The sequence below is a fragment of the Chiloscyllium plagiosum genome, unplaced genomic scaffold, assembly GCF_037043375.1.
Source record: "Chiloscyllium plagiosum isolate Xiang-an unplaced genomic scaffold, Cpla_swu_hap1 HiC_scaffold_13, whole genome shotgun sequence".
Taxonomy (NCBI): domain Eukaryota; kingdom Metazoa; phylum Chordata; class Chondrichthyes; order Orectolobiformes; family Hemiscylliidae; genus Chiloscyllium; species Chiloscyllium plagiosum.
This window is the reverse complement of record NW_028270151.1, coordinates 4,050,457-4,077,593: the sequence shown is the minus strand read 5'-3', so window position 1 is coordinate 4,077,593 and position 27,137 is coordinate 4,050,457. Positions and strand designations below refer to the sequence as shown.

At 44.0% G+C, this 27,137-nt stretch overlaps 1 protein-coding gene and 1 long non-coding RNA gene across 4 annotated transcripts in view; both read left to right on the top strand.

Annotated features, from left to right (window-relative positions):
• The window catches only part of LOC148148227 (uncharacterized), a 40,384-nt gene extending 38,907 nt beyond the window's left edge, over window positions 1–1,477 (top strand). The window contains exon 3 of the long non-coding RNA XR_015759092.1: window positions 554–1,477. This is a non-coding gene — a long non-coding RNA (uncharacterized LOC148148227). The remainder of the gene's footprint in view (window positions 1–553) is intronic.
• A 3,411-nt stretch (window positions 1,478–4,888) lies between these two features.
• LOC122556235 (thiamine transporter 2-like) overlaps window positions 4,889–27,137 on the top strand; it is a 44,080-nt gene continuing 21,831 nt past the window's right edge. For 2 of the 3 annotated variants that reach the window (XM_087993286.1, XM_043702837.2), the window contains exon 1: window positions 16,344–16,531. In XM_087993286.1, coding sequence (XP_087849412.1) covers window positions 16,361–16,531 — 171 coding nt within the window. In that variant the 5' untranslated portion in view covers window positions 16,344–16,360. Of the gene's footprint in view, window positions 4,942–16,343; window positions 16,532–27,137 lie in introns of those variants that run through there. The other variant, XM_043702839.2, reaches the window with a different exon arrangement.

Below are 27,137 nucleotides of genomic sequence, written 5' to 3'. Positions count from 1 at the left end.
AGGATTTTGACTCAGCAATACTGAAGGAAGTGTGATATCATTCTGTGTCAGGATGGGGAGTGGCTTGAAGGGGAACTTGCAGGTGGTGCTGTTTCCATTCATCTGCTGCTGTTGTCCTTCTTGTAGCATAAGCCCACCAAACAAAACTGTCACTGACTTTGGAATTTTGAGAGGAGTTAAGGGCGCATGGGATCAACAAACTGTGGAGTGAGACCTGTTAGTTTGCAGGCCTAGAGCAATCAAAATTTCACATTTTAAAAAAAAACTAGCCTCAACAACAAATGATTCTCTCTCACTCTCTCGACACAGATACTGCCAGAACTGCTGAGTTTCTCCAGCAATTTCTGTTTTTGTTTGTTCCAGATCTTCAGCATCGACAGTTCTTTATTTCATTAAAATTAGAATATCCTGTTTCAATTCATTGTTAACTGTCTTGATGCTGTGAGCTAATATTAAATTCTTTAATATATAATGGTTTCAACAACAAATATGTTTTCCCTTTTGCTTGCATTGTATGGAACATAATATATACATTTGCTTTTTGTTTTTACAGGATATATTACCTCCGTATTTACATTTCAATGTAGATGCCCTTTCAATGTCTGATTAATTAGTCCAAATCTGTTTTCAAACCTGTTCATCTTTGTTATATCTGGGACTGGGGTTGACGACATCATTAAGAAATGGTTCCATGTTCTATTAAATTCAGAATGAGAGCTGTGGTTAGCATTGACACATTTCAAAGTATATGTAGGTCAGTGTGCTGTTGAAGACAGACAAAACAGTCACAGTTTTGTACCACTTGGATCACTACTTCTAGATCTTTAAACTAAACGTGGACAAAAGTGAAAGGTCAATTCCTTTAACTATATTAATGTAGGTCATGGTACATTTGGGGAAAAACATGTTGAAGTCCGAAATGTTACAGAGAAGAGGTCAAAGGTGAAAACTACTGGAGCTCCCAAGAACGAACAACAAAACTCTCATCTCAAAATATTTTTAACTTGGGACAGAGATCGACACCTTCGTCCAGGAAGTGCACAATGTTGGGAAAAAATGGATTAAAAAGAAGTTTCAGGGAAAGATGCATTTTGTTATGTCAAAAAGCCTTAAACAGCTGTACTTGATAATTCCAGCATCCACTATTACAATAGTTATGTCATGATTTGGAGACGCCGGTGTTGGACTGGGGTATACAAAGTTAATAATCACACAACACCAGGTTATAGTCCAACAGGTTTAATTGGAGGCACACTAGCTTTTAGAGCGCTGCTCCTTCGTCAGGTGGTTGTGGAGTAATGTCATTTGTCATGGAAGACAGACCTGCAATAGAGGGGGTTGACTTATGAGAAGAAACTGAGTAGACTGGGATTATATTCATTGGAATTCAGAAGAATGAGGGGGATCTTGTAGAAACATATACAATTAAGAAGGGAATAGATGAGATAGATGTACAGAGAATGTTTCCACTGGCAGGTGAAACTGGGACAAGAGGGCATGGCCTGAAGATTAGGGGGACCAGGTTTAGGACTGAATTGAGAAGGAACTTCTTCACCCAGAGATTTGTGAATCTATGGAATTCCCTGCCCAATGAAGTGGTTGACACTACTTCTGTAAATGTTTTTAAAGCTAAGGTGGATTTTCTTTTAACAATAAAGGAATTAAGTGATACGGTGAGAGGGCGGGTAAGTGGAGCTGAGGCCATGAAAGATCAGCCATGATCTTATTGAATGGTGGAGCAGGCTCTAAGGGCCGGACGGCCTACTCCTGCTCCTGATTCTAATGTTCTTCTTAAGTGCTCCCAATTGACAATAGGGTTCTTTTTGATTATAAATTGGGTGCAAGCACATTTTAAGTTTTATTCCATTCATTATTGCTGTTTTTGACTAGCCCAGTAAATGTGGCTGTAGGAAACCAGCGGTGTATTATTGTTGAGGTGCATCTGCCCAGAGGTCCAGAAACAAAAACAATTGGTGCATCCTTTGGACTGTTTCCAGGAAGTGTGTGTTTTATCTTTCATCTTCCATCCTCCATTTCCTGGAGAGGACTGGGACAGGAAAATGTGGGTAAAGAATTACACTTTGCTGTACTCCCTGTCCGTTGTTCTGCTCCTATGCAACAAACAAATGCCAGGACATGACCACCTCCAATAAGAGACAGTCTAACCAATGTCCCTTGATATTCAATGGTGTTACCATCACTGAATCATAGAGTTGTACAGCATGGAAACCAGACCCTTCAGCTCAGGTTACCCATGCCAACCAGGTTTCTTAAACTACACTAGTCCCATTTCTATGTATTTGGCCCATGTCCCTTTGAACCTTTCCTCTTCACGTACTTGTCTTTTAAATGTCTTTTAAATATTGTAATTGTACCACTTCCTCTGGCAGCTCGTTCCATATACGCACCACCCTCTGTGTGAAAATGTTGCCCCTCAAATCCCCTTTAAATCTTTCCCCTCTCACCTTAAACATTTGCCCTTCAGTTTTGGATTCTCCTACTCTGGGGAAAAGACCTTAGCCATTTACCCTATTCATGCCCCTCATGATTTATAAACCTTTATAAGGTCACCCGTCAGTCTCCTAAGCTCCAAGGAAAAATGTTCAAACCTACTCAGCCTCTCCTGATAACTTAAACCTTCCAGTCTTGGTAACATAACTTGTAAATCTTTTTTGTACTCTTTCCACTTTAAAATATCCATTCTATAGCAGGATGACCAGAATTGTACGCAGTACCCCATATGTGGTCTCATAATGTCTGGTACGGCTGTAACATGATGTCCCAGCTCCTGTACTCAATGCTCTGACCGATGAAGGCAAGCATGCCAAATGCCTTCTTCACCACCCTGTCTCCCTGTAATGCCATTTGCAAGAAACTATGTACCTGCACCCCTAGGTCTCTCTGTTCAACAGCACATTCTTGGGCCCTACCATTAACTCAGCAGGTCAGGCAGCATCCAAGGAGCAGGAGAATCAACATTTCAGGCCAGAGCCCTTCATCCAAATATTTATGTAAATGACAAACAATAACAGTGGACCCAGCACTGATCCTTGCGGCACACTACTGGTCACAGGCCTCCAGCCTGAACATCAATCCTCGACCATCACCTTCTGTCTCCTGCCATCAAACTAAACCTCCAATGTCAGTGATATTGGTGTTACCATTGATGAGAAACTCAACTGGATTGCCATATAAGCATAGTGGCTACAACAGCAGTCAGAAGCTAGGATTAACTCTCCAAAGTCTGTCCACAATCTACAAATAAAGAATTGGCAGGCGGAACCTGCAACTCACACTGTGATGTGCTCTCTTTGTCACTTTCTGTCCCATCCACATCCCTTGACATTCCATGGTGTTACAATCACTGAAACCCTCACTAGCAACCTGCGGGTTGCCATTGACCAGAAACTCAATTGAACTCACCACATAAATACAGTGGCTACAAGAGCAAGTCAGAGGCTAGAAATATGCACTTCCCGACTCCACAGCCTGACCACCATCTACAAAGCACAAGTCAGGAGTGTGATGGAATATTCCCCACTTGCCTGGATGGGTGTAGCTCCAACAACACTCAAGATACTTGACACCATCCAGAATAAAGCAGCCTGCTTGATTGGCACCACATCCACAAGCATCCCGTCCCTCCACAATCAACGCTCAGTCACAGTAGTGTGTACTATCCACAAGTTGCACTGCAGAAATTCACTAAAGATTCTTAGATAGCACCTTCCAAGTACACAACTACTTCTGCCTAGAAGGACAAGGGCAGCAGATACATGGGAGCACCATCACCTTCAAGTTCCCACTCAACATCCTGAGTTGGGAATACCGTTCCTATAGTGTCGCTGAGTCCAAATCCTGGAATTCCCTCCCAAGGATATTGTCGGCCAACCCTCAGCAGATGGACTGCATTGATTCAGGAAGGCAGCTCACCACCACCTTCTCAAGGGCAATTAGGGATGGGCAATAAATGTTGGCCCCGGCATTGGCATCCATGTCCTATGAGTGAAATTAAAAAAATAAATCCTCTGAATGTTAAACTCATACAATGATGATCTTCATTATGTCTGCTATTGCACGGCAGGTGTACTGAAGTAACATTCAATGATAGAAGGATGTTACTTAAGTATTTTCTATCATTTGACTAATTGCAAAGATAGATACAGGGGATACCTGTCTATTGCTACAGTAACAGAGGGTCAGTTTGAATTTACACATGTGCAGGACACCATGTGCAATAGGAGTGATGATAGCACAGAGCATGGCAGCAGCTGGTTTCACTGTTTAACCAAACTATCCTGGTAGTTTCACTCATGGACGGAAGATTTCCAGCTTCTACCCACAGAGGTCCCAGTGCCGGTGGAGTCCTTGGTGAAGATCCAGAGAATCCAGTAAAAACATTAAAACGATCGCCAAAGTCAGAACACCCGAGTCAGGATCGGGAGTCACCTCTTTTTGCCAAGAAAAGAAAACATGAGCAAATGGCTGTGAAAGAAATGGTTAAAATATCCACAGAGAAAGGGAGAGTTTGCTTCAGATCTAACAATCCACCCAATCCTTCCAGCAGAAGTTGCTATCATTTCTTGTTTTTGTAATGAAGATTCTCTGAGAAGTTAGGATCTGTTTGGGAATATTGGTCAGTGGCTGAGGAACCCAAGAAAAGTTGAATGCATGGATAAAATTTGAGCTATTGGCTATTGCTTCATTAAGTCAGTTCAATCATTGCACTGTCACGGGTCAGCAGTTAAACAACTCCATACATTGCCTAGAATGAACCAGTTTAAAGTTAACCATTAATGATATTTTATTACAGTTGGCTTTAAGGATCTTTGCCAAATGGTTTAAAAACAGCCAGCTCAGTTCTCATGGTCATGTCCTAGGATTGAAATTTGCATCAGCTGAGCTGTGTGCTGTGGCACGATTTCAAATCTACCAGCTGAGGTATTTTTAATATATATTTCTAAGTTCGGCTTGACTCGTAAGAAAATCGTGATAAAGTCCTGTGAACTTTGTGCTGCTATGTTTAGATTTTTGTACATCTGGTACAGAAAAGAATGGTGAGTAGGTTACAACACAGTTTAGTCAGGACTGCATCTTCAAGGAAGGCATCCTTGCAAGAGGATTCGCAGTAGGTTAAAATCTTCGAGGAGAAAGTGAGGACTACAACACAGTCAGAGCGAGGTTGGATCTTATGTAGTCACAATGCATTTCCTGAAAAAGTCTGGAGGGGTAGAGTGGGTAGTTGGCTGGATGGGTGGTTTGTGATCCAGAGTGACACCATCAGTATGTGGGTTCAATTCTCGCACTGGTTGAGGTCATCATGAAGGTCCCGCCTTCTTGACCTCTCCCCTCACCTGAGACACTGTGACCCTCCAGCTGCCTCTCTAATGAGAGAGTGGGACTAATGGTGACTTTACTGTAAGAGAAGAGGATACTACAGTAATTCTAATATAATTTCAGATTCACAAGTTAGTAAAGCATTTGAAAAGGTCCCATGTCAATCTGGTCAGAAAAGCAAAAGCCTATGGGATATAAGGTAATGTGTTGAAATGAACCTCTGTCTCACCTCGAAGGACTGTTTGGGGCCCTGGATGGAGGTGAGGGTGTGGTGGAGGCTTTGCATCTTTTCCGGTTGCAGGGGAAGGTACCTGGGGTTCGGGGAGGGGGGTGGTGGTGGGGGGGTGTAGGTTGGGGGTTGATATGGAGAGTGGTGCAAACCAAGGAGACTTCCTAAAAATTCTGGTTTCCTTCCTATCGGAAAGATGTTGTGAAACTTGAAAGGATTCAGAAGAGACTTACAAGGATATTGCCAAGGTTAGAGTATTTGTGCTATAGGGAGAGAGGCTGAATGGGCTAGGGCTGTTTTCCCTGGAGCGTCAGAGGCTGACGGGTGACCTTATAGAGGTTTATAAAATTATGAGGGGCATGGATAGGATAAATAGGCAAAGTCTTTTCCCTCAGGTGGGGGAGTCCAGAACTAGAGGGCATAGGTTTAGGGTGAGAGGGGAAAGATATAAAAGAGACCTAAGGGGCAACTTTTTCATTCAGAGGGTGATCCATGTACGGAATGAGCTGCCAGAGGAAGTGGGGGAGGCTGGTACAATTGCAACATTTAAGAGGTATTTGGATGGGTATATGAATAGGAAGGGTTTGGAGGGATATGGGAAGGGTTTGGAGGGAAGGTGGGACTAGATTGGATTGGGATATCTGATCGGCATGAACGGGTTGGACTGAAGGGTCTGTTTCCATGCTGTACATCTCTATGACTTCTATGACTGTCGAATGGAATGGTCCTTGTGGTAGGCTGAGAGCGGTGGGGCAGGGGAAGATGTTCTTGGTGGTGGGATCTAGTTGGAGTTGGCGCACATGTTTAAGGATGATGCGTTGGACGTGGAGTCTGGTGGGGTGTACAGAATGTGAGACACCGGGTCTTCTGTATGTGGCTCACCATGGCAGTCGCCAACCTGTCCACAGACACAGCCCGCCACACACATGCTGGAGGCAGCACTGAATGTATCAGTGGCCACCTCCATCCTTTTGTCTAGTTTACTGAGTGTGTCTGACAGAGCTGCCTGCTGTTCCTGTACCTGTCTATGTATATTTTGACACAGTCAGTAATGGCCAAGCCCAACGGAAGGTCTTCTTGCTGGGGCTGAGCAGGTTCCTGGTCTTGTGTGGGAGGCAGTGAACCAGCTTCTTCCTCGACCAGCTGCTGGCGAACAGTCTCTCAGGATGCTCTTTGTAAAGAGGCTGGAATCCACACGCATGCTTTTTTCCTTCTCTAAGTGCCATCCTCAAGCTATTGCACACTCCCTTGTTTGGAGTTATGGAACTGGATACAGGATTCTGGAACAGAAATGGAACATTCAGTGGTGTTTGACCTGAACTAGGCAGCAGTCCTGATGAAGGGCTTATGCTTGAAACATCGACTCTCCTGCTCCTCAGATGCTGCCTGACTGGCCGTGCTTTTGCAGCTCCACACTTTTCGACACAGTCTAAGGCCATTCCATGATGGTACAGCAAGGAGTTGGAAACAATATAAAAAAATGTATATGCTAGAGAATGTTTTATGTGAAATTTAAATGTGTATTCTACATATGACTAGTAAGTGTAAGTGTAATAAGGCATTAAAGCATGCTCTTGAATGACATTGATGCACATTGCACTTTATTTAGTGTCAAATTTGCACTGTTATGTAATGTATCTTCACAAGTTTTATGAATAAATTATACCTTTTAGAACAACAAAAAACTTTGGAGTCAGGAGGTGAGTTGTTGAAAGTGAAAGCAGGGGTCTGCGAACCTTGTTCTTTAAGCTGAGCTCAGCATTGTGCTGTTTTCACTGTGATCAGCAGATGGCAGTCTAACAGATAAGAACAAATAATGCCGTGGAAGGAATGATATCATGAATACATTTTTAAGATACTATTCTTTATACATTTCAAGAATCTGTTCTATTATACAGCTGCATTTGCTATTATGCACTGATTAACATGGTTGCTGAACAATTAATAATTTCTGTAAATTTTAAGAAGCAGTTTGATGGAGGTCATTAGTCATAAAACCATAAGGACAAGAACAGGAGCAGGCCATTCAGCCCCTCAAGCCTGCTTTGCCATTCAATAGGATTATGACCGATCTGACATTCCTCACTTTCCTGCCCTTTCCCCATAATCCTTGATTCCTCAACTAATCAAGAATCTATCTTGGCTTTAAATATACACAAGGGCTCTGCCCTCAGAGCTCTCTGTAGCAAGGAGTTCCAAAGACTGACAACTCTCTGTGAGAGAAGAAATTCCTCCTCATCTCAGTCTGAAATTGGTGCCCCTTTATTCTGAGACTGTGCCCTCTGATCCTAGACTCTCCCATGAGGGGAAACATCCTCTCAGCATTGATCCTGTCAAGCCCCTTCAGAATACGATATGTTTCAATGAGATCACCTCTCATTCTTCTCAACTCCTGTGAGTAGAGTCCCAACCCATTTGCTCATAATCCTTTCATACCAGGGATCATCCCAGTAAACCTTCTCTGAACTGTAATGAAATAATATCTTACCTTAAATAAGGGACCAAACTGCTCTTCAAAATCTTAAATGGTTTTAATTTAGTAAGGGATGGAAAACTGGTTCCAATGGTAGAATGAGTCATAGCCAGAGGCTAAAGTTGATTGATGAAAGGAGAGGTGAGATGAGGTAACAGGTGTGATCTGAAATGCACTGCCTGAAAGTGTTGTGGATATAACATTTAAACCAGAATTAGGTAAATATTTGAAGGGATAAGAAACCAAAGGGTTATTGGGAAAGAACTGGTTAGTGGGATTATGTGGATAGCTCTGTGTAAGATTGGCTGCAGGGCTCCTTTTGAACTGTATCGTTCTATAATTCTATAAATTCTATTCTATTAATGTTCTGGACAAATGAACTGAGGACATTGTTGCTAAGTTTGCAGATGACACAAAGATAAGTGGAGGGAAAGGTAGTGTTGAGAGAGCAGAGAGGCTGCAGAAGGATTTGGACAGGCAAGGAGAGTGAGGAAAGAAGAGGCAGTTGGAATACAGTGTGAGAAAGTGTGAGGTTACACACTTTGATGGGAAGAATAGATGAACATAGAACAATACAGTGCAGAACAGGCCCTTCAGCCCTCAACCTTGTGCTGACCAGTGAACAAATCTAAGCCCATCCCCTTACACTATCCCATCATCATCCATGTGCTTATCCAAGGATTATTTAAATCTCCCTAATGTGGCTGAGTTAACTACATTAGCAGGAAGGGCATTCCACACCATTGAGGAGAAAGTGAGGTCTGCAGACGCTGGAGATCAAAGCTGAAACTTTATTGCTGGAACAGCACAGCAGGTCAGGCAGCATCTAGGGAACAGAAGATTCGACGTTTCGGGCACATGCCCTTCTTCAGGAATGAGCAGAGAGTGTTCAGCAGGAGAAGATAAAAGGTAGGGAGGAGGGACTTGGAGGAGGGGCGTTGGAAATGTGATAGGTGGAAAGAGGTCTTCAGAATGTGGCTGAAGAGCTTCTGTGCAGAGGAGATGACCTGGGGTGTGCAGTGAGAGAGGGATTCACTGAAATCTTTATAGAGAGAGGCAGAGAGCTTCTTCAAGGAAGGCATCCTTGTAAGAGGATTCGCAGTAGGTTGAAATCTTCGAGGAGAAAGTGAGGTCTGCAGACGCTGGAGATCAAAGCTGAAACTTTATTGCTGGAACAGCACAGCAGGTCAGGCAGCATCTAGGGAACAGAAGATTCGACGTTTCGGGCACATGCCCTTCTTCAGGAATGAGCAGAGAGTGTTCAGCAGGAGAAGATAAAAGGTAGGGAGGAGGGACTTGGAGGAGGGGCGTTGGAAATGTGATAGGCCACTCTCTGCGTAAAGAACATGCCTCTGACATCTGTCTTAAATCTATCACCCCTCATTTTGTAGTTATGCCCCTTCGTACACACTGACGTCATCATCCTAGGAAAAAGACTTTCACTATCTACCCTATCTAATCTTCTGATCATCTTGTATGTCTCTATCAAATCCCCTCTTAGCCTTCTTTTTTCCAATGAGAACAGACCCAAGTCCCTCTGCCTTTCTCTTAAGACCTTCCCTCCAGACCAGGCAACATCCTGGTAAATCTCCTCTGCACCTTTTCCAATTCTTCCACATCCTTCCTATAATGGGGCGACCAGAACTGTATACATTATTCCAAGTGTGGCTGCACTAGTGTTTTGTATAGTTGCAGCATGATATTGCAGCTCCGGAACTCAATCCCCCTCCCAATAAAACCTAACACACCATATGTCTTCTTGATTCGGAGATGCCGGTGTTGGACTGGGGTGTACAAAGTTAAAAATCACACAACACCAGGTTATAGTCCAACAGGTTTAATTGGAAGCACACTAGCTTTCGGAGCGACGCTCCTTCACCGCACAACAATCAACAGACAGGAGGATTCCCTCCCAGTTGGGGAACACTTCAGTGGTCCAGGACATTCAGCCTCGGACCTTCGGGTGACCATCCTCCAAGGTGGACTTCGGGACAGGCAGCAGAGGAAAGTGACTGAGCAGAGGCTGATAGCTAAGTTCGGTACCCATAGGGAGGGCCTCAACCGGGACCTTGGGTTCATGTCACATTACAGGTGATCATCATTGCACTACACACACACACGCACACACACAGATATTCCTACACACACACACACTCTCACATGCACACGGACACAGATACACACAGACGCGCACACAGACACCCACACACACCCTTATAGACACACAGACTCCCACACATGCACCCCCTCACAGACTTAAGACACTCTGCACTCACTACACACACACACACAAACACACACACTTTCTCACACTCACAACCCCCACCCCAGACAGACACACACACAGACAGACACACACCAACATGCACACATATATATTGTGTGTGGTGAATTTTTTTGGTACAAAGTTACATTGCACTTTGCTCAAAAACCACATAGATTCATGTCGAACTCTGAGCTCAAAAACTGCATGAATTTATGTAAAACTCTGTTATTTCACTTTTTAGATTGGAATCAATCTAAACATCAGGTCATAGACAGAGAACACAGGGGGCTAACACCTTCAACATATTGTCTAGCTATCACCATTGTTAACAGCTAACCCGAGAATGCAACTTTTAAAAAAAAGGGTTTTGTGATTTACACATGAAAGAAGTGAAACTATCACTGTATTCTAACAGAGGAAAGGCTTAACAGACAATCAATTCTTCAATGTATAATTTCAGTTACATCACACTGCAAATTTTTGCTATAAATTCTGTGTTACGATCGAGCCCTCCACAATCACCTGATGTAGGAGCGTCGCTCCGAAAGCTAGTGTGCTTCCAATTAAACCTGTTGGACTATAACCTAGTGTTGTGTGATTTTTAACTTTATACCTTCTTAACAGCACTATTAACCTGGGTGACAACTTTCAGGGATCTATGTACATGGTCTCCAAGATCCCTCTGCACATCCACACTACCAAGAATCTTTCCATTGACCCAGTATTCTGCCTTCCTGTTATTCTTCCCAAAGTGCATCACCTCACATTTAGCTGCATTGAACTCCATTTGCCACCTCTCAGCCCAATTCTGCAGTTTATCCAAGTCCCCCTGCAACCTGTAACATTCTTCCAAACTGTCCACTACTCCACCGACTTTAGTGTCATCTGCAAATTTACTAATCCGTCCACCTATGCCTGCATCTAAGTCATTTATAAAAATGACAAACAGCAATGGTCCCAAAACAGATCCTTGTGGCACACCACCAATAACCGGACTCCAGGCTGAATATTTTCCATCAACCACCACTCGCTGCCTTCTTTCAGAAAGCCAGTTTTTAATCCAAACTGCTAAATCACCCTCAATCCCATGCCTCTGCATTTTCTCCAACAGCCTACCATGTGGAACCTTATCAAAGGCTTTACTGAAGCCCATGTATACCACGTCAACTACCCTACCCTCATTCATGTGCTCATTCACTTTCTCAAAAAACTCAATAATGTTTGTGAGACACGACCTGCCCTTGACAAAACCATGTTGACTATCTGAAATCAAATTGTTGCTTGCTAGATGATTATAAATCTTATCTCTTATAATCCTTTCCAAAACTTTTCCTCCAACAGACGTAAGGCTCACTGGTCTATAATTACCTGGGTCATCTCAACTGCCCTTCTCGAACAAGAGCACAACATTTGCAATCCTCCAGTCCTCTGGTACTAAACTTGTAGACAATGATGACTCAAAAATCAAAGCCAAAGGCTCAAATACCTCCTCCCTAGCTTCTCAGAGAATCCTTGGATAAATCCCATCCAGCCCAGGGGACCTGTCTACTTTCACTCCTTCTAGAGTTGATAACACCTCCTCCTAACTAACCTCCATCCGGATTAAAACTCACAGATGTGTGGACTATTTTCTAAATGGGGCAAGGCTTCAGAATTCTGAAGCACAAAGGGACTTGGAAACTCTAGTTCAGGATTCTCTCAAGGTTAACATGCAGGTTCAGTGAGCAGTTAAGAAGGCAAATGCAATGTCAGCGTTAATTTCAAGATGCTGGAATACAACAGCAGAGCTGTACTGCTGAGGCTGAATAAAGCTCTAGTCAGACCACATTTGGAATATTGTGAATGGTTTTGGGCTCTGTATCTAAAGAAAGATATGCTGGCCTTGGAGGGGGTCAAGAGGAGGTTTACAAGAGTGATCCCATGGGGGAAGGGCTTGTCATATGAGGAGCGGCTGCAGACTGGAGGTCTATACTCGATGAAGTTCAAAAGGATGAGGGGGGATCTGATTAAAACTTACAGAACACTGAGAGGCCTGGATAGAGTGGGCATGGAGAAGATGTTTCCACGACGAGGAGAGACTAGGACCTGAGGGCACAGCCTCAGAGTGAAGGGACGACCCTTTAGAACTGAGATGAGGAGGAATCTCTTCAGCGAGAGGCTGGTGAATCGGTAGAACTCTTTGCTACAGAGTTACTAATGCTGCACCGCAAGGATCTGTTATGGGGCCACTACTGTTTGTCATTTTTATAAACGACCTAGATGAGGGTGTAGAAGGATGGGTTAGTAAATTTGTGGATGACACCAAGGTCGGTAGTGTTGTGAATAGTGCTGCAGGATATTGCAGGTTACAGAGGCACATAGATAAGCTGCAGAGCTGGACTGAGAAGTGGCAAATAGAGTTTAATGTGGAAAAGTGTGAGGTGATTCACTTTGGAAAGAGTAGCAGGAATACAAAGTACTGGGCTAATGGTAAGATTCTTGGTAGTGTGGATGAGCAGAGAGATCTCGGTGTCCATAGATCCCTCAAAGTCGTCATCCAGATTGATAGGGTTGTTAAGAAGGCATACGGTGTGTTAGCTTTTATTGATAGAGGGATTGAGTTTCAGAGCCACGAGGTCATGCTGCAGCTGTACAACACTCTGGTGCAGCCATATTTGGAATATTGCATACAGTTCTGGTCACTACATTTTAGGAAGGATGTGGAAGCTTTGGAAAGGGTTCAGAGGGCATTTACTACGATGTTGTCTGGTATGGAGGGAAAGTCTTATGAGGAGAGCTTGAGGGGCTTGAGGCTGTTTTTGTTAGAGAGAAGGTTGAGAAGTGACTTAATAGAGACATATAAGATAATAAGAGGGTTAGATCATGTGGACAGTGAGAGCCTTTTTTCTGGGGTGATGATGGTTAGGATGAGGGGACATAGCTTTAAATTGAGGGGTGATAGATATAGGACAGATGTCAGAGGTAGTTTCTTTACTCAGAGAGTAGTAGGGGCATGGAATGCATTGTCTGCAAGGGTAGTAGACTAGACAACCTTAAGGGCATTTAAATGGTCGTTGGATAAACACATGCACGAGAATGGAATAGTGTAGGATAGATGAGCTTCAAATTTGTTTCACAGGGTGGCGCAACATCGATGGCTGAAGGCCCTGTACTGCGCTGTAATGTTCTATGTTCTACAGGGCTGTGGAGGCCAAGCCATTGAGTGTATTTAAGGTTCTTGATGAGTAAAGGGATCAGAGGTTAGAACATAGTGTACCATAGAACATAGAACAGGTCGTTCGGCCCACGATATTGTGCTGACAATTAATCCTAATCTGAAATAAAATAATTTAACCTACCCTCAATTCACTGCTATCCATGAGCATGCCCAGCAGTCACTTAAATGTCCCCAATGACTCTGCTTCCACCACCACAGCTGGCAATGCATTCCATGCATTCACAACTCTCTGCTTAAAGAACCTTCCTCTGATGTCCCCTCTATACCATCCCCCTAATATCTTAAAACTATGATCCCTCGTGCCAGTCAGTCCTGCCCTGGGGAAAAGTCTCTGGCTTTTGACTCTATCCATGCCTCTCATTACCTTGTACACCTTGATCAGGTCTCCTCTCTTCCTCTTCTCTCCGGAGAGAAAAGTCTGAGCTTATTCAACCTTTCTTCATAAGGCAAGCCCTCCAGCACAGGCAGCATCCAGGTAAATCTTCTTTGCACCCTCTCCAAAGCCTCTGTATCTTTCCTATAGTAGGGTGACCAGAACTGGATACAATATTCCAAGTGTGGTCTCACCAGGGACTTGTACAGCTGCAGCAAAACCTTGCAGCTCTTAAACTCGATCTCCTGTTAATGAAAGCCAAAACACCATATACTTTCTTAACAACTCTATCCACCTGGGTGGCAACTTTGAAGGATCTATGCACTTGAACACTAAGATTCCTCTGTTCCTCCACACTGCCAAGAATCCTGTCTTTAATCCTATATTCAGCTTTCAAGTTCAACCTTCCAACATGCATCACTTCGCATTTATCCAGGTTGAACTCCATCTGCATTTCTCAGCCCAGCTCTGCATCCTGTCTATGTTACGCTGCAGCCTGCAATAGCCTTCGATACTATCAATGGCACCTCCAACCTTTGTGTCATCAGCATTTACTAACCCATCCTCAACCTTCTCATCAAAGTCATTTGTAAAAATTACAAGGAGCAGAGGCCCAAGAACAGAGTCCTGCAGAACCCCACTCAACACTGACCTCCAGGCAGAATACTTTCCATCTACAACCTTCTGTCAGCCAGCCAGTTCTGAATCCAGATAGCCAAATCTCCCTGTATCCCATACTTCCTGACTTTATGAATGAGCCTACCATGGGGAACCTTATCAAATTCCTTACTGAAGTCCACATCCACTACTCGACCTTTGTTGACCTGTCTTGTCACCTCCTCAAAGAACTCAATAAGATTTGTGAAGCATGACCTGCCCTGCAGAAAACCATGCTGACTGCCTTTAATCACACAATGCTTTGCCAAATAGTCATAAATCCTATCCCTCAAAATACTTTCCAAAACTTTGCTGACCACAGACGTAAGACTGACTGGTCTGTAATTGCCAGGGAATTCCCTATTCCCCTTCTTGAAAAGAGGAACAACATTCGCCTCCTTCCAATCCTCTGGTATGACTCTCGTTGTGAGGAAGCAAAGATCTTCGCCAGCAGCTTAGCAACCTCCTTTCTCACTTCCCAGAGCAATCTAGGGTAAATCCAATCTGGCCCTGGGGATTTATCAATCTTAATGTTTGCCAACATTTTCAGCACATTAACTTCATCAACCTTGATCTGTTCAAGACTGTATCCCAGCTCCTCAAAGTTCTCATTCACAACAAGGTCCCCTTTCCTTAGTGAAAACCGAAGCAAAAAACTCATTTAGGGATTCCCCTATCTGCTCAAGTTCCACGCACAAGTTCCCTACGCTATCCCTGATCAGCCTACCTTCTCCCTGATCATTCTCTTATTCCTCACGTATGAGTAAAATGCCTTTGGGTTCTCCCTAATCCTTCCTGCCAAGCCTTTTTTTGTGTCCCTTCCTGGCTTTCCTCAGTTCAGTTCTGACCTCCTTTCTAGTAAGCCTGTAATCCTCTAAAGCTGTGCTCGCAAAAACTGCTCCTTAAATAGTCTCCACATGTTTGTTGTGCCCTTTCTATTGTACAATTGCTCCCATTCTGTGCTTCCCAAATCCTGTCTGATAGCATCATAAGTTCCTTTTCCCCAATTAAGTGTCTTCCTTTGGTAATTGCTCCTTTCCTTCTCCAAGGCTATGGTATATGTGAGGCAGTTGTGGTCACTTTCACCAAAGTGTTCTCCCATCATGAGATCTGACACCTGTCCTGGCTCATTGCTGAGCACCAAATCCAAAATGGCCTCTCCCCTCGTCGGTCTGTCTACATACTGAGTAAGGAAACACTCCTGAACACACCTGACAAAAATGGCTCCATCCAAACCATCTGCACTAAAGTTACAGAGAGGAGGCAGGAAAATGGGGTTGAGAAACATATCATACATGATTGAATTGCAGAGCAGATTTGATGGGCCAAGTGGCCAACTCTGTTCCTATATTTTATGGTAAATGTGTAAATTTTTAAACATAATCATTTCACCATTAAGGGATCAAAAGAATATTTAATTCTGGTGCTCTATGCTCCATTATGCTTTTAAATACCTTCTGCTGAACTATCAGTAAAGAACTTTAGTGAATGATTTACATAAAAAATTAAAAATTACTTTAAATATTTAAACAGATCAAACATTGAGGGTTCACATTGTGTTGATGTGTAGGTCTTTTTGTTTTTATTTTGTCACTTTTGTTGATAATTTCAAGTGTTCAGTAACTTATTCATATCTAACTATGTGTTCCAAAAGAAAACTGGTGCAGAAATCCAATTCATTGAAGGTTGAAAGTTCTTGTTTTCATGATCAAAGGTTTAGTGTTCTTAGTTCTTAAAGTGCTGGGGAATTCCAGCTGAACACAGAAGTCAGGACAAACTCAAAAGGATTGACCTCTGTTTTGCTGACCATGTCTTCAGGCTGCACTGGTGCTGGTTGCTGGAATGGAACGGAAAGTAAACAATGGATTTCTACCCCTCTACTTCTATGTGTCATTGGATTCTTCTCAATGATGAGGCCAATTGATTCATTTTTGGTGGCTTATGTAACTGGACCAGATAAAAACTTCACTGTTGAACAGGTATGTGTCCACGACCTTGTCTATCCACAAACTTCATCTTATTCTGTTGTGTAAATATCACTGGCTTAATACAGCAACCGATATGTTACAATTTCCTCAAGTGTTTCATTAGTGAAATGTGGATAATAGCAACCTTCAGGGAGACCTGTAGCTTGTAGCTTTACATAAGAACTAGGAGCAGGAGTAGGACATTCAGCCCCTCAAGCCTGGTCTGCCATTCAATACGATCCTGGCTGATCTAGTCTCAACCTCTGCTCCACTTTCCTGTCCACTCTTGTCAGTGCATAAAGGCGTTGGGAGGTACAGGACATTGGTGAAGTCACTTTTAGAATACTGCATGCAATTCTGGTCACCCCTCTATAGGAAAGATGTTATTAAACTTGAGAGGGTGCAGAAAAGGTTTACAAGGACATTGCTAGGGTTGGAGGGTTTCAGCTATAGGGATTCAGCTGAATAGGCTGAGGAGTGACCTTATGGAGGTTTATAAAATCATGAGGGGCTTGGATAGGGTAAATAGGTAAAGTCTTTTCCCTGGGCTGGGGAGTCCAAATCTAGGGACATAGGATTAAGATGAGACGAGAAAGATTTAAAAAGGAACCTGAGGGCTAACCTTTTCACACGGAGGGTGGTGCGTGTATGGAATGAGCTGCCAGAGGAAGTGGTGGAGGCTGGTACAATTGCAACATTTAAAAGGCATCTGGATGGGTATATGAATAGGAAGGGTTTAGAGAGATATGGGCCAAATGCTGGCAAATGGGACTAGATTAGGTTAGGATATCAGGATGGCATGGACAAGTTGGACCGAAGGGTCTGTTCCCGTTCTGTACATCTCTATGACTATGACACTCCATAACCTTTCAACCTGTTACTAATTAAACATTTATCTATCTCCTCCTTAAACTTACTCAATGTCCCAGCATCTACCATACTCTGCGGGAGTGAATTCCAGATTTACGAACTTTGAGGGAAGTAATTTCTCCTCATCTCTGTTTTAAATTTGTCACCCGTTACGCTAAAATTATTGCCTCTCATTTTAGATTGCTCCACATGAGGAAAGATTCCCTTTACATCTGCTTTGTCAATCTCCTTTAGCATCTCGTATACATTAATGCGATCTCCTCGTACTCTTCTAAACTCCAGAGAGTTTGGGGAGAGGGCAGGAAGTGGACATGAGGGATGCCGGATCAGCCATGATCCTATTGAATGGCAGAGCAGGCTCAAAGGGCTGAATGGCCTCCTCCTGTTCCTATTTCTAATGGTGTTATAGGCCAAATCTCTCCTCCATTTCTTCTCAAAAGACAAACCCCTCACCTTTGGAATCAATGTAATGCCCTTCCACTGAACTGCCTCCAGTACAAATACATCCCTCCTCAGGTAAAGGGACCAAACTTCTACACTATACTCCAGGGGCAGTCTCATTAATGCCTTGTATGGTTACAACCTAGACTCCCTACAGTGTGGAAACTGACCCTTTGGCCCAACAAGTCCACACCAATGCTCCAAAGAGCATCCAACTCCAACCCAACCCCCATTACTCTACATTTACTCCTGACTAATGGACCTAACCTACACATCCCTGAACATTATGGGCAATTTAGCACAGACAATTCACCCTAACCTACACATCCCTGAATAGTATAGTCAATTTAGCATGGCCAATTCACCTAACCTGTACATCTTTGAACTGTGGGAGGTAACCGGAGCACCTGGAGGAAACTGACGCAGACACGGGAACAATGTGCACACTCCACACGGACAGTCGCCCGAGGTTGGAATTGAACCCAGGTCCCTGGTACCATGAGGCAGCAGTGCTAACCACTGAGCCACTGTGCCACCGTAACCACTTCTCTACCTTTATACTCTATTCCTTTAGCAATAAATACTAAAATTATAGAAACATCGAGGCTTATAAAATCATGAGGGGCATAGATAATGTGAATAGCAAAGGTCTTTTCCTTAGTTCAGAACTAGAAAGCATGTGTTTAAGGTGAGAGGTGAAAGATTTAAAAGGGATCTGAGGGGCAACATTTTCACAGATGTTAGTGTGTGTTTGGAATAAACTGCCAGAGGAAGTGGTAGACTTATAACATATAAATCACATTTCGATAGGTATATGAATAGGAAAGGTTTAGAGGGATATGGACTAAATGCAGGCAAATGGGACTAATTTAGTTTGGGGAACTTGGTTGGCACGGAAAAGTTGGATCAAAGGGTCTGTTTCTGTGCTGTATGACTCTATGACTCTAGTATTCCTGTCATGATACCAAATAGCCATTACAGTTGATCCTGGTAGTTTCGGAATTTGCCTGCACATGTCCATTGAACACTAGTGCTGATCACACTGTGATATAACCCTTGGATAGCTGGTGTTTAATATCAAGCAACACAGGCCCTCCCTAGCTGCAATATCGATGGTCTGAAACAACACATGAAATAGAGTGAATTCTGCAAAGTAGAAACTTCAGTAAAAACAGAGGAAGGTGAGGGTTCCCCACTGACAGCCCTGCATAGACTTTGTGACAGCACCACCCCCCCCATCTCCATCTGACTCAGCAGCATGTCTGGAGGTGACTCCTGTATTAGTGAATTCGGCAAAGAGACTGGCTCAGAACTGTACTACCTGCTACAACCACTCACCCATGGCACGGTTGCTAATGGTTGTAAAGATCACCGTGGCACTGAGCTTTTATACAATCAGGTCCTTCCAGCTGGGAGTGGGAGAGATAGCCCAAGATGTCATTTATCAGAGCATTCATGAGGTCACACAGAGCTGCCTGTTTCACAGACGAGAGTATACTGGTGTCTCCTACAAGCTTCATTGCCAGGAATGTGACGTTGGTGTGTGTGTGTGTATCTATGTGTGATTGTGTGTATGTGTGTGAGAGAGAGTGTGTGTGTCTGTATGTGAGAGAGTCTGTGTGTGTGAGAGAGAGAGAGTTTGAGTGTGTGTATGTAAGAGAGAGAGAGTGTGTGTGAGAGTGTGTGTATGTGGGTGTGTGTGTATGTGAGAGTGTGCGTGTGTGTGGGAGAAAGAGAGTATGTCTGTGAGAGTGTGTGTGAGGGAGAGAGTGTATGTGTGTATGTATGTGTGTGTATGTGTGTCTGTGTGTATTTATGCGTGTCTGTGTCAGTGTGTGTGTGTGTGTGAGAGAGTGTCTGAGAGAGAGTGTGTGTGTTAGCGAGCGTGTGAGAGAGAGAGTATGACTGTATGTGTGTAGTAGCCTGAAACACATGTTGTATGGTGGTGGTGAAGACCCCTCCCACAATTCAGCGACATGTGTTTCAGGCTGCTACAATAGAGTGGCAGCAATATGAGTCGTGTTGACCACTAACAGGATGCTGCCATCTTACTAAAGAGATGTTCTTCCTATCCACCTAACTGGGTGAGCAATGCTGGAGATACATTTTGCTGATGATGGGAGGCTAGGTGTGTAAGCTGTACATCCCAAAGACTGGCTGATCATACCCAACAGCATATCTCTCTGGCAGTTCACAACAAGCTAGGTACTGACCATATCCTGATGAAGAGCTAATGCTTGAAACATCGATTCTCCTGCTCCTCGGATGCTGCCTGACTGGCTGTGATTTTACAGCACCACGCTCTTCAACTCTGACCATATCCAACCTGCCCACACTGGTGAAACTCACAACATGGTGTCTAACATTAGACATGGTTCTAATAAACATCAGTTGGCAAATAATCTTGAGTGTGCAAGGAACAATGCTGACAACCAACTTGGGATTGTCAGCTGGGTCTGTAGTCTGGTGTGCGAGCATGTACTGCGAGATTCACATTCTAATACACAGGGTCCTATTCTTTGCGCACAGAATGAATGTGGACTCACTGAGCCTGTTTCAACTCAACAAAATAGCTGGTCTCTGCTTCATTGTCTTGACCAATTAGAGAGTCATCCTGCCTTGCCTAAAATTTAAACAGAGCTCGACAGTTAACTGGTAGTCATCATTAGCTGGTACATTTTATGGCAATTGAGTCAAAAAAGCCCACCAATGCCTCTACTTCTTCAGAAAGCTAAGGAAATTCAGCATGTTCACAAGGACTCTTACCAATTCTTATAGATGCACCATAGACAGTATCTGCTCTGGATGCATCACAGTTTAGTATGGCAGCAGCTCTGCCCAAGATTGCATGAAATTACGCAGAGTTGTGAATGCAGCCAACTAGCCGAGACCAGCCTGACCCCGGGTGGTAATCTTAGACTAGGTAAACCTGTCCATTCCTTCCATTGACTCCGTCTACACTTCCCACTGCCTCAGGAAAGCAGCCAAAGACCTCTCCCACCCCAGTTATACACTCTTCCACCCTCCTCCATCAGGCAGAAAATACAAATGTTTGAAAGCGTACCAACAGATTTAACAACAGTTTCTTCCCTTCATATCAGACTTATGAACAGACCTCTCATATATTAGCTTTGATCTTTCTCTGCACCTTCTCTGTAGCTGTAACTCTATATTCTGCATTCTGTTCCATTATTCTGATGTACTCTTGTAAGGTATGATTTGTCTGGTTAGCATGCAAAACAATACATTTCAGTGTATCTCGGTACATGCGACAATAATAAATCAAATCAAATCAAATCAAATCAAATCAAATCAAATCAAATACCTCTACAAATCAGGTTCCGCTTGCCAACCAAACAGCACTCTCCCCTCACAACACTAGAAATGGCATTAGTAATGTTATATTCCCTTTATTTTAGTACTTTGTGTGAATTGTCCGGATGAGGGCAAGCTGAAAAACATTGACAAAAACGTATTCTTTTTTAGCTCTGTTCAACCAGGTAATGACTATTTAATATAGGTTCCATTCAGTTCTTCATTTTTACTAGTTCCTTGGTTCTGTAGTTTTCCTGGGATTGTTTGTTTTTGTATCTTTTTGCATCAAGTCAGACGAAAAGGGCTGAATCTTATGATATTTTTAGCTGCGTCATTTTCTTCCAGTTTTACGGAGAGATTTTCTCCAAAGCCCAGATTTGTTCTGCAATCATCCCAAACTCGCCACATTAACTAGCCACCCCATCCCTATGCTGCCCTCCCATTTGATATTAACCCCATTCTACCACTCGCTGTAGCTGGAACTCCCCACTGTTGGGATATCCCAGAACAGCCCAGCACCCCTTGTACCAGAATCATTATTGGAAGGTTGTTACATACCTGAACAAGTGCTGGAGGTGTGGATCCACCCTGTGTGCACAGGGAATGGTAGAGAAGGGGAAATTGATGCTGCGTTTTTGTGGATAGGGAGTTGGTGGATGTGATGGTGCAGAGGAAACTGTCCACGTTCCCCAAGACTCGCTGTGAGATTAGCGGCACCAGAGCTTCCAAGCCCTGGTCTGAGATTGCCACGTGGTCTCAGCCATCTGAACAGCCACAGCACGAAGGTCAATGTCCTTCTCCGCTCTGCCAGAGTAAGTGCTACCTTCTTCTTTCTGATATCTTACACTCACTCTGTCTCTGCCCCTGCACCAACTCCCACTAAGGCACATGCTCTACCACTCTCACTTTCGCAACATCTTTCCTCACTTTCTCTCAGTTGCTTAATCCCTGACTCCCACTCTGCTAATCCAGCATGCCCTATGTTCTGTCTACTATCTCACATCACCACTCCCCCACCTGCATCAGCACCAACATGTGTCAGCCACTTTCATCTCATGCAATAACTCCTTTGTCTCATTACCTGGAGAAAATGAACATATTAAACAGCCAAAAGTGCCATGGTGGGTGGCAGACTGCCTGACATTCCCTATGAGGACAGGTTCCTGACCTGGCCTGACTTTACCCAAACCCCTGACCTGATCTCGGAGGCTGCCGTGGACTCGCTATGCCAGGCCTCCCTGACTGAAGGCTGTTATGCTGATACGGCTGAACACCGTTCCTCTTCAATTACGAGACATTCATTTGGCCAAAAGTTGTCTGTTGTTTACAAGGCTGGAACACACAGTGCAGTGTAACACTGACAGAGCACAGTGCTATACAACAGCAGATACTTCTGACCTTGACTTCTGACAAGCCTCCTGGCATTGTGTTTGCACTAAAAGGGAAGGCAGGGCAAGGAATGGCAGAGATGCTGTGGACATCCAGATAGGCATAAACTGAGAGTTAGTGTGTGACCCTGAGATGCAGCCTGGTCCAGACCATGAGCTGACACTTGGTGCCAAGTGTCTTTGTAGCAGCATTGCAATGAGAGCAGTCAGTATACTGCACACTGCTGCAGTAAAGAGCCAATGTCTTCTATAAGGAGTTTGGAGATGTGTCAGATGCTAAGGTCCATGGAGATGGGTTGTGTACAGCTACAGTCCTGGAGTGTGCCCTGAGATGTTGGTGACTTCTGTCCAGGATGGCAATTTGGAGAAGAATCCAGTGAGTTGGAGTCACCAGACTTTGACTGTCACAATGGGGACTGTCAGCAGCTAGTTCCTATCCAGGACCTGGACAAGCATCAGGCAAGAATTGGAATTAACGAAGGGGATAACAAACTATAATCCTTGAGAAAGACATCTCACTGCTCCCCAACAAAAAGCTTGAGCATCAGAACTCTGTTTGGAATGTGACTTATTGCTTCTGACCCCATGAAAGGTGGACTGCTCGTGTGATTCTCCCTGACGTGTTTAGGTCCTTGTAAGATTCTGCCACAGGTTCTGTTGAGTTTTTCTGCTGTTTCCCTATTCCCTGTTATAAATTCTCCTGTCTCTATCAGTAATTGGCACACATTTGTCTTTGCTAATCATTTCCCTTTCACATAAATATAGGAGCTTTCACAAATAAATTTTGACTCTCTCACTTCCTTACTTTTTTAAAATTCGATCCTTTTTTGCTGAATCTTAAATTGCTCCCTACTGTGAATTTATTATTTTTCCTTCCTGCCAAAGGAGATTATAATGCTCTTTGCTTGAACGATTAGAACAGGAACATAGCAACAGGAGTAGACCATTCAGCCCCTCACGCCTGCTCTGCTATTCAATGACAGCATGATTTTTCTGTGGCTTAACTTCATATGCCTGCCTTGGGCCCATATCCCTTGATGTCTTTGTTTAATAAAAAGATTGTCTATCTCAGATTTAAATTTAACAATTGAATCATAAAGGAGCCTATATTTTATGATATGAGTGATGGAACTCAGTCTGAAGCTAGGGTCTTAAATCTAAAAAGAAACTATGAAGGTATGAGGGCATGAATTGGCTGTAGTAGATTTGAGAAACTGCAATAAAAGTTAGGAATCTTTAAATTCTCTTGTTAATCCTTGTGATCACTTTTCCTATTTTTATTTTATTTGATTTGATTTATTATTGTCATGTGCATCGAGATACAGTGAAAATTATTGTATTGTGTGTTGTCTCCAGATAAATCATACCCTACTCCATTCCAAGATGGAGGTACAGAAGGACATTCCAGTCAGAGCTCCTCTGCACACAGACTGCTTTGCATTTTTCTTTTTTTTTCTCCTCTTTATAGCTATCCTCCACCCTCCCCTCACCACCCACCAACTTTTAATTGCCCTACCCTGCCCAGAGAATGGGGTTGAGGGAATGAGTGCAGCCAAAGCCTGGGCTGGAGCACAGTGTGTGGGTTGCGACCCAAGATGGAGTGTATGGGCCGAGGCCTGGAGCAGCAGGGGAACAGGCTGGAGCTGGAACAGTGTCAGAGTGAGTCCTGGCCAGAGGCCAGCAGGTGGAGGTGGTGTGGCCTGGTGTTCTGGGGCCAGATGGCACGGACCCACGTTGGAGAGGGACTGAACATCAGTACTTTACAGTCACTTTTATTCTCGTTCTGGACTTTTTAAACTTTGTTCCCACTGCTAACCTCTTTTTTTACGCTGTAACAACACTCATGTATCTGTACCTAGGTATCCTGCACCCAAGGTAGCACCAAGAGGTGACGTTACAAACTTTTCACTGCACTCATTCCAGTGTACGTGATGATAAAGACTATTCTAGTCTATAACTACATCAGGATAATAGAACAGAATGCGGAATATAGTGTTACAACTACAGAGAAGGCATAGAGATAGGTCAACTATAATATGCTGTGGGGAGTTTATAGGTGAAAATGCCACTAGGCTATAAATGCCTCTCAGCTAAACCAAACCTCCCTCAAGTGAACCACAAACAACTCACCCCGCCCCGGCTAAACCAAGGAAGGCTAAAGCCGTTATCTCCAAACAATTCTTGCCAACGAATCCTTTCTTCTTCTGAAAACTGTCTGAGCTTCAACCAAACTGTTTTGCACTTTCAGTTTGACCTGCGTTGAGGGTTAGGTCCTAACTTCTCTGGTTGTGACCTGTTGCCATTCAACGTTAAATTTCCGCTGAGGCTGCAGCGTTCTTCCTGATTCCTGTGACGGGTACTTCTCCCTATAAACCTCTTCTCTTGCAGTCAGCATCAAAGCAACGGTGTCATGTGGTCAAGAAAGCTCCTTTCAACGATCAAACACTCCCCGTGGCACTGTTTCCTTTTTGTCCAAAGCCAGTTTAAGTCAGGTGTCCAGTCCAGGGGAGAGACTCCAGGGACTGAATCCCCTGTCACTCCACACGATTCTGTCCTAGGTTTGCAGCAGCAACAAACAGATAAGGAGCCGATCACATTGAAATATTCGCACAGGTAGTAAACCAGGAAGTTAAAAGTAGGGACCCGGGTTCAATTCCAGCCTCAGGTGACTGTCTGCATGGAGTTTGCACATTATTCTGCGCAGGTTTCCTCCAGATGCTCCAGTTTCCTCCCACGGTCCAAAGATGTGCAGGTCAGGTGAATTGACCATGCTAAATTGCCCATAGTGTTCAGGGATGTATATGATGCATTAGTCAGGGGTAATGTAGGGTAATGGGTCTCGGATACTCTTCAGAGGGTCGGTATGGACTTGTTGGGCCGAAGGGCGTGTTTCCATACTATAGGAATTCTAATTCTAATTCTATTTAATAGCCTTCACTTTAATTCAAGTTTCAGATAGTGAAGTCCTTGATTTAAGAATGCTTGTAGTTCCAAATGCTCATACTTACACCGGTGTAATTTTAAAGACCCATATATGAATATTTCCCGTACTCAGGAACAGCTACTTTCCATTGTCCTGCATTGTGTTCAGACTTGTGTACAAATCGACTTGTGATCAGACTCCAGTATGGACTCCATTCCCAACCTGGAGAGTGCTTGTGGTAGTTTTTAAAAAATGTATTTCACATGAGTTATTTTTGAATCATTATGGGAAAAATTTTGAAATCCAAAAATGCAAAAGGCAAGATAGGCTGCATCAGGAGGGAGAGGGACACAGGAAGGCAGGCAGGGTCAGGAGGGAGAGGCACACAGCAAGGCAGGCAGGGTCAGGAGGGAGAGGCACACAGCAAGGCAGGCAGCATCAGGAGGTGGAGAAGTCAATGTTTCAGGTGTAACCCTTCCTCAGGACTGGGGGGTGGGTGTAGGGGGAGCTGCAGATAAAGGGGATGGCGGGGGCAGGGTGGTGAACTGCGGATAGGTGGTGACAGGTAGAGGGTACGACCTGGTTGGTGAATGGGAGGAATGAATCCGGTTGGTGGCAGAGAGCAGTGGAAGGGAGGGGGAGGGGCTGGGAAGGAAGTTGGGGGATGAGGAGGGAGGTTATTTGAAATTGGAGAACTCAATGTTGAGTCCTCTGGGCTATAGGCTGCCCAGGCAAAAGATGAGGTGTTGTTCCTCAAATTTGCCATTTGATTTGCTGTGGCAATGAAGGAGGCCAAAGATGGTCATGTTGGAAAGGGTTTGGGAAGGGGAGTTGAAATGGATGGTGACTGGGGGGTCCGGTCAGCCCCTGCCGGCCTGGCTGAGATGCTCGGTGAACTGTTCCCTAAGTTTACGTTTGGTCACCCCGATGTAGAGAAGACCACATCAGGATCACCTGATGCAGTAAACTAGCTTGGAGGAGAGCTTGTTTGGGGTACCAATATCCTGGGGGAGGGAAATTTGCTAATGCTGTTTGGGAGGGGTTAAAGTAATTCAGCAGGAGGATGGGAACCTAAATTGTAGTTCTAGTGTCCAGAAGGTTGAGCGTTGTGAGGTCAGAAATAATGTTTCGAGGTCGCAGGAGATCACTAGCAAACAGGAAGGTGGTTTGAAGTGTGTTTATTTCAATGCCAGGAGCATCCGGAATAAGGTGGGTGAACTTGCAGCATGGGTTAGTACCTGGGACTTCATTGTTATGGCCATTTCAGAGACATGGATAGTTATTGCAGGTTCGGTGGTTTAGATGTTTCAGTAAGAACAGAGAAGATGGTAAAAGAGGGGGAGGTGTGGCATTGTTAGTCAAGGACAGGATGACTGTGGCAGAAAGGACATTTGAGGACTCGTCTACTGAGGTAGTATGGGCTGAGGTTTGAGGCAGGAAAGGAGAGGTCACCCTGTTGGGAGTTTTCTATAGGCCTCCAAATAGTTCCAGACATGTAGAGGAAAGGATAGCAAAGATAATTCTGGATAGGAGTGAGAGCAACAAGGTAGTTGTTATGGGGTCTTTAACTTTCCAAATATTGACTTGAGTTTGAGTACTTTAGATGGGTCATGATTTGGAGATGCCAATGTTGGACTGTGGTGTACAAAGTGAAGAATCACACAATGCCAAGTTATAGTCC